This window comes from Erpetoichthys calabaricus, chromosome 14 (genome assembly GCF_900747795.2).
Source record: "Erpetoichthys calabaricus chromosome 14, fErpCal1.3, whole genome shotgun sequence".
Lineage (NCBI taxonomy): Eukaryota > Metazoa > Chordata > Cladistia > Polypteriformes > Polypteridae > Erpetoichthys > Erpetoichthys calabaricus.
This window is the reverse complement of record NC_041407.2, coordinates 22,706,743-22,720,510: the sequence shown is the minus strand read 5'-3', so window position 1 is coordinate 22,720,510 and position 13,768 is coordinate 22,706,743. Positions and strand designations below refer to the sequence as shown.

The following is a 13,768-nucleotide window of genomic DNA, read 5'->3' as shown; positions in this document are numbered from 1 at the left end:
GGTTAGAGCAGAGCATTAGCTGAACAAATACACAGGAAAATGGCCGTTTGCAGATGCTACAGAGTTTAAGAGGGTCTGCTAAGAAGTGAGGGATAAACTACCCACCTCCAGCTGTGTAAAGCTTGTAGAGACTTACCAAGAAGACTTTTTTACAGAGTCTCCATTGTGAGTTTAGAAGTTTGGTGGCAATTCTTATGTTTATAAGAATTACCTACGAACGCTTCAGTTTTTTTTTGTTTTGTCCACCATCTCCTGACTTAAGATTACGAATAAACCCCCACATATGACACACCCTTTGGCTCATCTTGATATCTTAGTACACAAGATTTGGAGCATTTTGCCCCGACACACCTCACCCCTATTTTTGGCCCTGAAAAACTCTGAGTTTAGGCCATTTTTGGACCATATTTTGTGTGGGATATTATACCATCGTGATAAAGAGTAAACCGATTGACGTTGTGCAGGCCACATCAGCTGACCCCAGGGGTTCATACCCTAATTGGACATGAGAGGTCAAAGTTACTCTTTTTTACAAAACTTTGAAAGATATGGGGATTGGTAATATAGGCATGTGGAGTGTCATTTTATGTAGTTTTAAGGTTGCTGATAAAAGTTTTAATATATAATTCTTTACAGGGGTCTTGTTCCTGTAAGGGTCATTTCCTGAAGGTTAATGGTCACAAATTTCAAATATAAGCATGTGGGGTATCATTTTAGAATATATCAAGGTGATATTTATGAATCTTCTTGTTCCTCTTTTCCAATTTCTTTGTGGGGTTGTCATGCTTGATCAACCTTCTCCCAACAGCGCAGTCCTTCACCTCCTCACCAGTCAAGCCCTTTTTCTTCAGATCTTCATTTACTTAATCCATTCAACTCCACCTTTGCCTCCCTTGCCTTCTCCTCCCCTGTATTTCTATTCCCCTCACTCTTTTGCCCACCTATTCCTTGTCTCTCCTCATCACATGTCCATACCACTTCACTCTACTCTCCTGTACCTTCTTAGATTTCTCTCCCACTTTGCTGTACCTCTGATGGTCTCATTTCTTATTCTGTCCTTTATTGTAGCTCCACACATCCATCTCAACGTTCTAATTTCTGCCACATCCAACTTCTTCTGCTGCACTCCCGATACTGTCTATGTCTTAGCTACACACATCAGTGGTAGTCTCACCTTTAACCTTTGACTTGTGCGGTCGCACGATACTCCTGATACCTTCTTCCATTGGTTCCATTTACACTGCACTCTGTGGGGTATCTCTGACTCTAGTTCTCCATCTTGGGCTACCATTGATCCTAAATATTTAGACGTCTCCACTCTTTTCAATAACTCTCCCTGCAGGTTAACTTCTGAATCCTGATCATCACTAAACCTCAGACATTCTATCTTCCTATTTATCTTCAACCCTCTGCCTTCCAAAGCCCTTCTCCATTCTTCCAACTTCCTCTTCATTTCCTCTTTTTTTGGTGCTAACTTCTGAATCCTAGTCATCATTAGCCCTCATATCTTCTGTCTTCTTCCTATTTATCTTCAATCCTTTATCTTCCAAAGTCCTTCCCCATTCTTCCAATTTCCTCTTTCCTGGTGCTACACAACACAATGTCATCAGCACAACGCCTACACCACAAGGAGTGATCTTCTATCCCATGATTCAATACATTCATAGCCAGATCAAAGAAGTAAGGACTTCAAAAAGATCCCTGGAGCAAACCGACTCTGGCCAAGATCTTATCTGTTACGCCAACACTGCTTTTAACCAGAGTCCTCACTCCGTCATCCATATCCTGGACAATCCTCACATACTTCTCTGGTCCTCCTTTCTCTCTCGTGCACCTCCAGACCTCTTGCGGTAGCATTCCATCATTAAGTCTTCTCCAAATTAATAAGCACAACATGCAATCCTTTTTGTTTTTCTTGATGCTTCTCTATGAATGATCTCAATGCAAAGACCTCCATCAGTTGTTCCTCTCCAGGGTATAAAACCAAACTGCTCCACCCCTGTGGTGGTCTGTTCCCTAAGCCATCTCTCTATAAACCCTTTCCCAGATTTTCATTGTGTGTGACACAATGGCTGTAGTTTCCACAATCCTGAATATCGTCCTTCTCCTTATAAATGGCTACAATCCCCCTGTTCCTCCACTTCTCTGGTATTCTTTCCTGTTCATGGATCTTCTGCATTTGATCCCTCAACACATCTAATCCCTCATCTCCCAAACTCTTCCACACTTTTGCTGGTATTTCATCCGGTCCTGTTGCCTTTCCATTTTTCATTCTTTTCAGTGCCTCCTTTACTTCCTGCCTTATTTTTGGTACTCACCCTTCATTTGGGACTCCACGCCTCCTTTTCATTTTCTTTATTCAACATGGGGGAAAACCAGCCCAATTTGGTGCCGGTCGCAAGCCCGGATAAATACAGAAGGTTAGTGTCAAGAAGGGCATCCGGCTGTAAAACTGGAATCAAGGTCAGTGATTCTGAATATGATAATCGTTTACTAATAATCAAGTCCTCTATGGATGTCGACAAATTTCTCTCACAATTGAGAATATTGAGACATTGCAGGTCTGATTACGAGTGCGTATGGGTGTCTTGCCCTTTAGATTCCAGACTCATAATGGATATGAACAGCTCATAACTAAGAAAGCATTGGAGTGCTTTCGGAAATCCAGCCCTGTTTTGTCGTATTCTTCTAAGCTGTTGGCCAATCTATTAAGCTGTTTACTGACATTGGGAACTAATTTCTAGGAAGGAGAATTACAAAGAGGGATGTGTTTTGTGAGATTCCCTCTCTGATTTAGTCCTCCTCATAATGTTTCCAATAAAACAGGAATACACCCACCGGCCACTTCATTAGGTACACCTGTTCAACGGCCTGTTAACGCAAATATCTCATCAGCCAATCACAGGGCAGCAACTCAATGCATTTTGGCCTGTAGACATTGACGAGACAACCTACTGAGGTTCAAACCGAGCATCAGAATAGGGAAGAAAGGGGACTGAAGCATGAATTTTAATATTTATAATTATTTTAAATTATTTATTTGATTATTTATTTAACTACTAGACATTAAGCCCGTTACAATAACGGGCGCTAGAACAGTAGTCCATAAAAATTAGTAGGAACAGTCCATATTAAATGGCAAGGGACCTTTTACCTCTTTAAATTTTTTCCGTAAAATGCCTGTAATTTTCTCTGACAGTAATAATGGCTCTGCTGTCCGTAATATGCGTTTAATTTTCTGTCACAACAGTGGGCAATCAGCAGATTCTCCCCAGCAACTGATGTAATGTGCGCGAAAATAAATCTACTTTTACTTTACACTTTACCGGGCCAAGCTTCTTAATCGCAAATCTGACATCCTCAGAGTGAACACTTGTACAACAATGGGGAAGCTGGTCTCCGCGTCTCAGTACCCGATTGGATTTTTCGTGTTTTCTGTTTTAGGTCTTACCTCATTTACTGAAATCCAATTGGATCTTCCGCGCGATATTTTATAGGTCCCGCCCTCTCTGTCTTGTGTGACGCGTCACGCGGCCTTTGAAGCATGTGCTTTGAAGCATTGTACCGTGCCCCGCGCATGCGCACTTCACCAGAAGACGCACACACATGGACACTGGATGCACACAGGGGATTTATTAAAGAGGATTCTTCTTTAGCATGTACAGTACTTTTAGCTCATGAAGTAAATCATTAAATTTCTCATGAATGCCCCAAATTTTGGAGGTTACGCTAATTCAGACTTTTTACTTTAATCAATAGAGCTACAACATTCCATCCATTTAACCCCAATGTCCTCTAACAAGCCAACCTATGAATCTATGAATTATCGTTTTTGTAGATCAATAGGAGCCAAACTTAAAGCTGTGTTTCTAAGTTTTCCTGGAAGAAAATATACTGAAAAAAAACTTCTAGGATTAACAAAAATATCCATTTTTAGTGCTTAAATAATAAATTCAGCTTTAAGAAAGAAACACCTTTTACAATTTGTTTTTCACACTAGGTGTTTATAGTGTCTACAATTCAATTGAACTCATTACAGTGTTCTGTCACATGTGTGTGCCTAGGACACGGTTTAAGGGCTCAGGTGATGGTAATTCTCCACCGATCCAGGGGGTGGTGCTGTGTGATAACACTCTCTCTTTCCCTCCCTCTGCAAGCAGGAAGACTGCCAGCTCTCCTCCAATGATGTAACTTCCAGTGTCTGCCCACCTGGACCCGCCTCTTCCTGCATGACAGCCATATGACTGGAAGAACCACCATCTCGGACAGTCTGACAAGGATCTTGATTTTTGCATTTTCACACGCTTTATTTTGATCCAAGTCATTTCAATTATACAGTCAAAGTAAAAAGTATGTGAACCCTTTGGAATTATCTAGTTTACTGCATGAAACTAGATAAAAATAGTCATAAAATGTGATCTGATCTTCATCTAAGTCACAGGTCCTGATCTACACAATGATTCTCATTGTGATACTCAAATACTCTCTCATGTCTTTATTTTAGAAACGCATTCAACGTTCACAGTGGTAGTGGAAAAAGTAAGTGAACCTTGGGATTTAATAACTGGTTGACCCTCCTTTGGCAGCAATGACCTCAACTAGGTGCTTCCTGTAACTGCAGATCAGACCTGCACATCATGCAGGGGGAATTTGAGCCCATTCTTCCCTGCAGAACTGCCTTAACTCTTCCATATTCTGTGGTTGTCTTCTGTGTATGGCTCTCTTCAAGTCATTCCACAGCATCTCAATAGGATTAAGATCTGGGCTCTGACTGGGCCACTCCAAAAGGTGAAGTTTGTTCTTCTGAAGCCATTGTGCTGTGGATTTGCTGCGATGTTTGGGGTCATTGTCCTGTTGCATCACCCAGCCTCTTCTGAGCTTAAGTTGACGGACAGACACCCTCACATTATCCTGGAGAATTTGTTGATTAACTTGTGAATTCATTTTCCCCTCAATGATGGCAAGCTGTCCAGGCCCTGATGCAGTAAAGCAGACCCAATTCATGATGTTCCCTCCACCACACTTTACTGTAGGGATGATGTTTTGATGTTGATATGCAGTTCCCTTTTTATTCCAAATGAAGTTCTGCTTGTTCCTCCCAAAAAGGCTTCATCACTCTACAAAACATTTTCCCAGTACCATTGTGGAGTGTCCAAGTGCCAAACTTCAGGCGTTCAGCAATGTTCTTTTTTGATAGTAGTGGCTTCCTTCTTGGTGTCCTGCCATGGACTCCTTTCTTGTTCAATGTTTTGCATATAGTTGACTCATGAACAGAGATGTTCGCCAGTTCGAGTGACTTCTTCAAGTCCTTTGCTGTCACTCCAGGGTTCTTCTTTACCTCATTGCTGACTTTGCGTTGTGCTCTTGGGGTCATCTTGGCAGGGCGCCCCCATCTAGGCAGAGTAGCCACGATACCAAATTGTCTCCATTTATAGACAACTTGCCTAACAGTAGACTGATGAATATCTCAAATCTTTGAGATGACTTTGTAACCCTTTCCAGCCTTATGTAGACGAACAATTCTCGATCGTAGTTCTTCAGACAGCTCTTTCGTCCGTGACATGATTCCCATCTGGATATGCTTCTTGTCAAAAGCTCACACTCAAACTTTATAGTGTTTTTTATCAATCAAAGTCATTGTGGGCCACACCTCTGAACTCGTTTCATTAAATGGACTCCAGGTGTGCTAAATTTGGACCGTAGTGAGCTTTTTAAAAACTCATTAGCTTAGGGTTCACTTACTTTTTCCAACCTTCAGTTTCACAGTTTGAATGATTTTTCAATATTGTCAAAAATTCTCTGAAAATCGGTGTATCTTTAGTTATAGGAGACTGTGTTTGTTCATTATTGTGACTGACATGATGATACGACCATGTTTGATATGGGAATTAGACATAAATATAGATAATTCCTAGGGGTTCACATACTTTTTACTTTGACTGTACTTAGTTTCCCCTCAGGTGCCACAACACTATTACTGTCTCTTCTGGTCTTGTTACAGTAGCGTAGTCGGCAGGATTTGCTGTGAGAAAAGATGGAACAGCAAGACAAAGCAGCCGGTCCTGCAGTCCATAACTATAGATCTACAGGTACTCAGAGTCCAGGTGGGAGAACAACGGACTCAGCACACTGAATCGGCGGAGAGCTGTCAGTCTTCCAGTCTGCAGAGGGAGCAAAGGAAAGAGAGAGAGAGAGAGAGCGTTATCACACAGCGCCACCCCCTGGATTGGTGGAGAATTACCATCACCTGAGCCCTTAAACTGTCTCCCATGCACACACAGATGTGACAGTTCATAATTTGGGTCCAGACCGTGTCATCTAAGCCACAAGCACACACTTTCTAGTCAAATCAACATTCACTTGCCTTGTGGTCGGTGACAAATGCAGTTTTCCACAACAGCTTCTCTTGACTGGCACCTGATTTTTAAGATTATTACATCTGCTTCTAAAAAATCTCAAATTATTAGCATGCTCACTTGAAATTTGTACATCAGCCATATCTAACTAGGCAGGCAGGGATTTAAGAAGGTAACCTTTTTACTGTACCTGGTGCAGAGGTAGATTGATTTGTTTAAGCAAAGTCTTCACTGCGATTTGGAGCTCATAGAAGATGAACTGTGAATGACTGTCAAGGCTCTGATCCACACTTTCCACATAATAAGGGCCAGACAGCTTCTGGAGAGCTTCCCACTCTTCTCTAGGCAAAGAGGAAAAGGCATGGGCTCAGTAAAGAAGAAGTTTTCCCTTTACTCTAGACTTTTCAGTACGCAGCAAGTAATTTTCAATTTTTTGAAAAAGTTAACAAGGAGAGTACAACCCAATCCTCCTCTGCCGTCAGCTCCATCTCCGATTAGCACGCAGCCACTGGATTAAACATTCATTGTAGGTCTAACTACAAGTGTGTATGGGTGTCTTGCCTTTTAGGTACCGGACTCATAATGGATACTAAGAAAGTATGGCAGTGCTTTTGGAAATCCAGCCCTGTTTTGTTATATTCTTCTAAGCTGTCCCTTCAAACATGTTGGTCAATCTATTAAGCTGTTTACTGACAATGGGAATGCATTTTCAGAAGGGGAATTACAAGGAGGGACATGTTTTGTGGGATTCCCTCTCTGATTTAGTCCTCCTCATAATGTTTCCAATAAAACAGAAATACGCTCACCAGCCACTTTATTAGGTACACCCGTTCAACTGCCTGTTAATGCAAATATCTAATCAGCCAATCACACAGCAGCAACTCAATGCATTTTGGCCTGTAGACATTGACGAGACAACCTACTGAGGTTCAAGACATGAAGCATGAGAATGGAGAAGAAAGGTGACTGAAGTGACTTTGAACATGGTCTGGTTGGTGCCGCCAGACAGGCTGCTCTGAATATTTCAGAAACTGCTAATCTACTGGGATTTTCACAGACAGCCTTCTCTAGGGTTTATAGGGAAAATATCCAGTGAGTGGCAGTTCTCTGGACGAAAATGCCTTGTTGGTGCCAGAGGTCAGAAGAGAATGGCCACACTGGTTTGAACTGATAGAAAGGTAACAGTAACTCAAATAACCACTTGTTACAACCGAGGTGTGCAGAAGAGCATCTCTGACCACACAACACGTCAAACCTTGAAGCAGATGGGCTACAGCAGCAGGAGACCCCACCGGTTGCCACTCCTGTCAGCTAAGAATAGGTAACTGATGCTGCAATTAACTAAAATTGTACAATAGAAGATTGGAAAAACATTGCCTGGTCTGATGATTCTCGATTTCTGCTGCGAAATTCAGATACTAGGGTCAGAATTTGGTGTCAACAACATGAAAGCATGGATCCATCCTGCCTTGTGTCAACGGTTCAGACTGCTGGTGGAGGTGTAATGGTTTGGGGGATATTTATTGGCACACTTTAAGCTCCTTAGTACCAACTGAGCATCGTTTAGATCAGCGTTTCTCAACCTTTTAAGTATTTGCGACCCGAGTTTTAATTGCGCCCCCCTAACGTTTTTTTGAAAGGAGGCAACTAATACCAATTTGTTTTTTTTATAATTAATGATATATCATAGATGCATATTTTATTATACCTACTTAACTTTTATCGACATTTATCTAACTCTGTATTTATTTTTCTAGTATCAGAATGTAGTTTAATTTAATTTGCTTTGGTTTCAATGGATGTATTTTTCATATTTTCAATTCTTGTTTTCTTTTTTTCACATCTTCGTGCCCCCACTTTTTGTTACTTCATGCCCCCCTTGGGGGGCCTGCCCCACAGTTTGAGAACCACTGGTTTAAATGCCACAGCCTACCTGTAAGAAAGTTAAATAAGGTCACGCCCTCGACCGGAAGTGGTTGCCTGTTCACGACAGACTTTTCTTTCCGCCATATTGGTTTATCTACAGCATGTTTGTTTGTTTATTGCTTCAGTTGATTTTTTACGTTAAATAAATATAAAATAGTGGAATTTAACAGTCTCATATCGCCAGTCATCTGACCGTGACTCCTGTGGATCTCTGCTTTCTGTTAGCTAAACCCTGCGAATTAGAGCATTTCCAGTGGTCCCTGACACCTCTCTTTTAAACTACCTGAGCATTGCTGCTGACCATTAAGACCGCAGTGTACTGATTTTCTGATGGCTCCTTCCAGCAGGATAACCCGCCATGTCACAAAGCTCAGAACATCTCTGGCTTCTTGAACATGACAATGAGTTCACTGGACTACAAATGGCCTCCACAGTCACCAGATCTCAATCCAATAGAGCACCTTTGAGATGTGGTGGAACGGGAGATTCGCATCATGGATGTCCAGCTGACAATTCTGCTGCAACTGTGTGACGTTATCATGTCAATATGGACCACAATCCCAGAGAAATGTGTCCAATGCATTGTTGAATCAACACCATGAAGAATTACGGCAGTTCTGAAGACCAAAGGGGGTCCAACCAGGAACTGGCCTAATAAAGTGGCCAGTGTATATCTAAAGACATATGACAAATGAATACACCATAATGGTTTGATCTGTAATTTTAAACTGTGGAACAGAGGGGGAAATTCAGGAAATGTGTGTCTTTTTCCCAAACATTATGGAGGCCACTGTGATGATTCCACTAAGACTGCAAGATCCGTTTTGATTGTGTCCTATTCAGTTCTTGCCACTGACCTACTGTACCTTACTGTGATGCCTTGTGATTCATAAAACCTTCCAGTATTTCAGTTGCAAAAATGTGGGAACATCAGCATTGCCTTACAAGATGTCACTGAAGACGTCGGATGCCCTCTTGTTCAAAATGTCCAATAAACTGCCTCCAACTCGAGCGAGTACATCGTTTTTAATTTTTTTCATCATTGCAAAACTTTTCAGCGTTTTTTATATGAATCTAAAAAAAAAGAAGGGAACTCTCACCTGGAAACGTTGCAGTTCTCCCGTATTTTAGAGTGGCACAACACGTTAGGAAGCCTTTGGGGAACAAGGACTTTAATTTGATCCACTGAGCTGCAAAGCTTTAGGTACCCCAGGTAGAGGCCAGCAGACAGACGATGGTGGCTCCTTTTCTGGTAGGACAGGATATCCTGTAGAACATAAACCATTCATTACCAGTGGCAAAACACCGAAGCTTTTCAACAGCTTTGCCTTATGAGCCCTGACATCATGGCTGCTGTCACTTCTGATTAAATGTGTTATTTCCTCCTGGTCGTGCCCAGTGCCAGCTGTGCTACCAAACAGATCAATGTTATTCTGGATTTGACTGCTTTTGCAGTGCCGCCATCATTGTCATAGAATAAGTATTATTCAGTGGCGTGCAAAAGTATTCAACCCCCTTGAAAGTCATTAACTTACACACATTTATCCATTCAGTATTTCTAGTGTGTTGTAACGATACATTAACTGAAGAAGAAAAACTCCAAAGTTTGTGTCAGCTCAAAGTATTCAAGGCCTACACTTTAATATTTTTTCGAGAGGCCTTTTTGCTGTAGTAACAGTCTTCATTCTTTTGGGGTAACTATGGCCCAGTTTTGCACGTTGTTCACAAGGGATTCTTCCCCATTCTTTCGAGAGACCCTCTAAGTTCGTGGGATGGCGCCTCCGGACAGCAGTTTTCAAACCATGCCACAGATTCTCGATAGGGTTAATTAAGATCAGGGCTTTGGCTTCGCCAGTCCAAAATGTTCCCCTTTCAAGTCATTCCTTATGCTGAGGGCCCTTGTCATGTTGAAAGATGAATACTTCTACCGAGGTATATGTTCATAGAAGTCTGGAACAGGTTCTCCTGTGTTTGTGTCCATCCGTTGTCTCTCCAACTCTGACAAGATCCCCAGTCCCAGCATACGAAAAGCATCCCCATAGCGTGATGCTGCCACCACCATATTTCACCGTGGGTGTTGTATCTCTTGAGGGCCTGGCCGGTGTTCATTTTACGCCACACATACCTCTTTGACATCCGGCCGAAAAGTTCAGTTTTGCTCTTATCTGACCAGAAAACCTGTAGTGCTGCCTCATAATACGGATGCAATGTATTCTTCTGCTGTCTGTCGGGTTTGCTTGTGTGGGTAGTCCATCCAGACTATGACTGACAATGGTGTCCCATAAAGGTGGGATATCCGGTTTCCTTTTTTTTTTTTTCTGGGGGATGTTTACATAAACCGCGCCATTTTTAAAAGGAGAAGAAAAACAGCCAAGGAGAAGACGGAAAAATTGAACTAAACAGGTCAGCGTCTGCCCGGGCCATGAGAAGTGTTTCTGTAGCTTTGCGAGACTTGGCTGTTAGGTGGAAGTCGACAACTCACTCCTGAATTGTGAATTTGGTGTTTCGTTATTTCTAATAACGGACTTGGGAGAACTCACAAAGATCCTGTTTTTCTTTTCAATGGTGCAGACTGACTGTAGAACATTTTACCGTTAAGGCTTTTACTGTTTGAGGACGGCTTCCAATTCTACACTTCATTTCATCTGCTGCTGACAGTCGGGCTGTGAACTATGTGGAGAAATGTTTTGTCATGCAGAAAATTATGATGACTTTCAAAGGGATTGAATACATTTGCACACTACTGTATGTAAACAAGGATATATTTTTAAGAGAGCTGTGTTATGACTCTCTTCTTCTTCTTCTTCTCTCGGCTGCTCCCGTTAGGGGTTGCCACAGCAGATCATCTTCTTCTATATCTTTCTGTCCTCGTCATCTTGCTCTGTCACACCCATCACCTGCATGTCCTCTCTCACCCACATCCATAAACCTTCACTTAGGCCTTCCTCTTTTCCTCTTGCCTGGCAGCTCTATCTTTAACATCCTTCTCCCAATATACCCAGCATCTCTCCTCTGCACATGTCCAAACCAACGCAATCTCGCCTCCCTGACTTTGTCTCCCAACCGTCTAACCTGAGCTGACCCTTTAATGTCCTCATTTCTAATCCTGTCCATCCTCGTCACACCCAATGCAAATCTTAGCACCTTTAACTCTGCCACCTCCAGCTCTGTCTCCTGCTTTCTGATCAGTGCCACCGTCTCCAACCCATATAACATAGCTGGTCTCACTACCATCCTGTAGACCTTCCCTTTCACTCTTGCTGATACCCGTCTTATCACAGATCACTCCTGACACTCATCTCCACCCATTCCACCCTGCCTGCACTCTCTTCTTCACTCCTCTTCCACAATCCCCATTACTCAGTACTGTTGATCCCAAGTATTTAAACTCATCCACCTTCGCCAACTCTACTCCTTGCATCTTCACCATTCTACTGACCTTCCTCTCATTTACACACATGTATTCTGTCTTGGTGGTCCTACTGACCTTCATTCCTCTCCTCTCTAGAGCAGATCTCCACCTCTCCAGGGTCTCCTTGACCTGCTCCCTACTCTCACTACAGATCACAATGTCATCAGCAAACATCATAGTCCACGGGGACTCTTGTCTAATCTCGTCTGTCAACCTGTCCATCACCATTGCAAATAAGAAAGGGCTCAGAGCCGATCGTGATGTAATTCCATCTCCATCACTCCTACCACAGACCTCACCACTGCCACACTTCCCTCGTACATATCCTGTACAACTCTTACGTACTTCTCTGCCACTCCCGACTTCCTCATACAATACCACAGCTCCTCTCGAGGCACCATGTCATATGTTTTCTCCAGGTCCACAAAGACACAATGCAACTCCTTCTGGCCTTCTCTATACTTCTGTTTTATGACACTAATTGGTGTAAATGGTGTTGGTGCTCTAACTTTTATAAAAACACACTGATGGCAGTTGCCAGTTGTGTTAATGCGGCAGATTGTTCCCACGTAAACTAAGTCCCAACGGAGTTAAGTTGGAATTTTTACAATCATAAATAAAAAATGTCATACCAGTGCTGAATACTCTAATAAAAAATGAAATATGTGCCACCTCCTCCAGGTGGCCTATGACACATGCTAAAAGTCAGATACAAGACGCAGCCTTTTTCAAAGGAACAATGTCATCTTCATCATCACGTCTTCAACTCAATTTATTTTCATCCCCACTTGCCTGAATGGTGATGAGGAGGACATCCAGGGCGGTGGGTTCCTCTGGAGTTGACAGAGATTTACGCTGACTCTGTAGTTTCGATATCTGCATCCACTTGCCGTTGAAGAAGGAGTAGAGATTTTCCACTTCACGCACCGTTACGATAAGCATATTGCCGTGTCGGTCTTTGAGGGGCTCGTAATAAACTCGACCCAAGTTGTGGGTGCCTAGTAGGTTCTGTGAAAGAGAAATGAATTAGGAGAGAGATAGTGCTCAACAATAAGCCATGATGGCCGTGACCTATGAACAGTCGATATGATGGCGTCAGACATGGCCAACACCATTTTATAGTTCTCTTCACTCGTACCAGAACCTAAAAAGGCCGAAAAGTGATTTACCCAGTAGACTGAAACAACACTGAGGACAATTTATTTCCACAGTTTCCGGGTCTGACGATTAATGAATCCCCCTAAATGATACAGTTTACTGACCTGTAACTGACCAGCTGCAGCCAGCATCTTCTGTCTTGACTGAAGGGTTGACGATGATGACATGGAGACGGACATGTTTTGTCTAAGCCACCTTATGTCTTCCCACATGCACGACAACTACAACAACAAAGACAACATGGCAGTTTGTGATGGTCCTGCCAAGATCATTGCAACCTGTGGAGGATGTGGTGCCACTGAGTCCCAAGTTCCCTGTCAAACATGTGTGCTTGGGAAACAACCTGTAGGTTTGCGCGAGTGTAATTTACCGCTGTGACATAAGGGGGCATTGTGTAATAACATGCTCTCCTCTCCTTTCCCTCTTACAGAAAGGGAGACTGGCACTGGACGTGATGTCACTTCCTCTCAGAATCCATATTAAGAGGAAACAACGCCATCTTGGGCAGATCGACTGATTATTTTAAAGACATCTCAATTTTGCGCTATACTTTTTGCATACCCTTTGCATACAGGGTTTGCCTGTGGGTGCTCCAGACCCTTTATCTTGTGCTTTTGTCTCTTTACACTCCATCACAATAGTGCAACTAAAGTGCTTTTAATTTAAACAGCACCATCACACAGACCTCTTTTTGTTCACAACAGCCCAACTCTTTCTCTTTTTTATCTTGTTTTTCTTTTTCTCCACCACACCGGATGCCAACTCTTTGAGCTTAGTGGGGGGATCTCTTTTAACTCCAGACCACCGGAATACTTCCTGTGCTTAATCTATAGCTCCTGGTGAGCACCTCAAGGAGGACCACCCTGATCCTTGGAACATCAGTATCCAAGAGCTCCCCATGTTGGCCCCCCACAGA

The 13,768-nt window shown here is 42.6% G+C and overlaps 1 protein-coding gene across 1 annotated transcript in view; it reads right to left on the bottom strand.

Annotated features, from left to right (window-relative positions):
- ankfn1 (ankyrin repeat and fibronectin type III domain containing 1) overlaps window positions 1–13,768 on the bottom strand; it is a 514,783-nt gene that overhangs the window by 17,990 nt on the left and 483,025 nt on the right. Inside the window, exons 14-17 of the mRNA XM_028818514.2 lie at window positions 12,957–13,073; window positions 12,487–12,702; window positions 9,383–9,549; window positions 6,547–6,697 (exon numbers count right to left, since the gene is read on the bottom strand). Coding sequence (XP_028674347.2) covers window positions 6,547–6,697; window positions 9,383–9,549; window positions 12,487–12,702; window positions 12,957–13,073 — 651 coding nt within the window. The remainder of the gene's footprint in view (window positions 1–6,546; window positions 6,698–9,382; window positions 9,550–12,486; window positions 12,703–12,956; window positions 13,074–13,768) is intronic.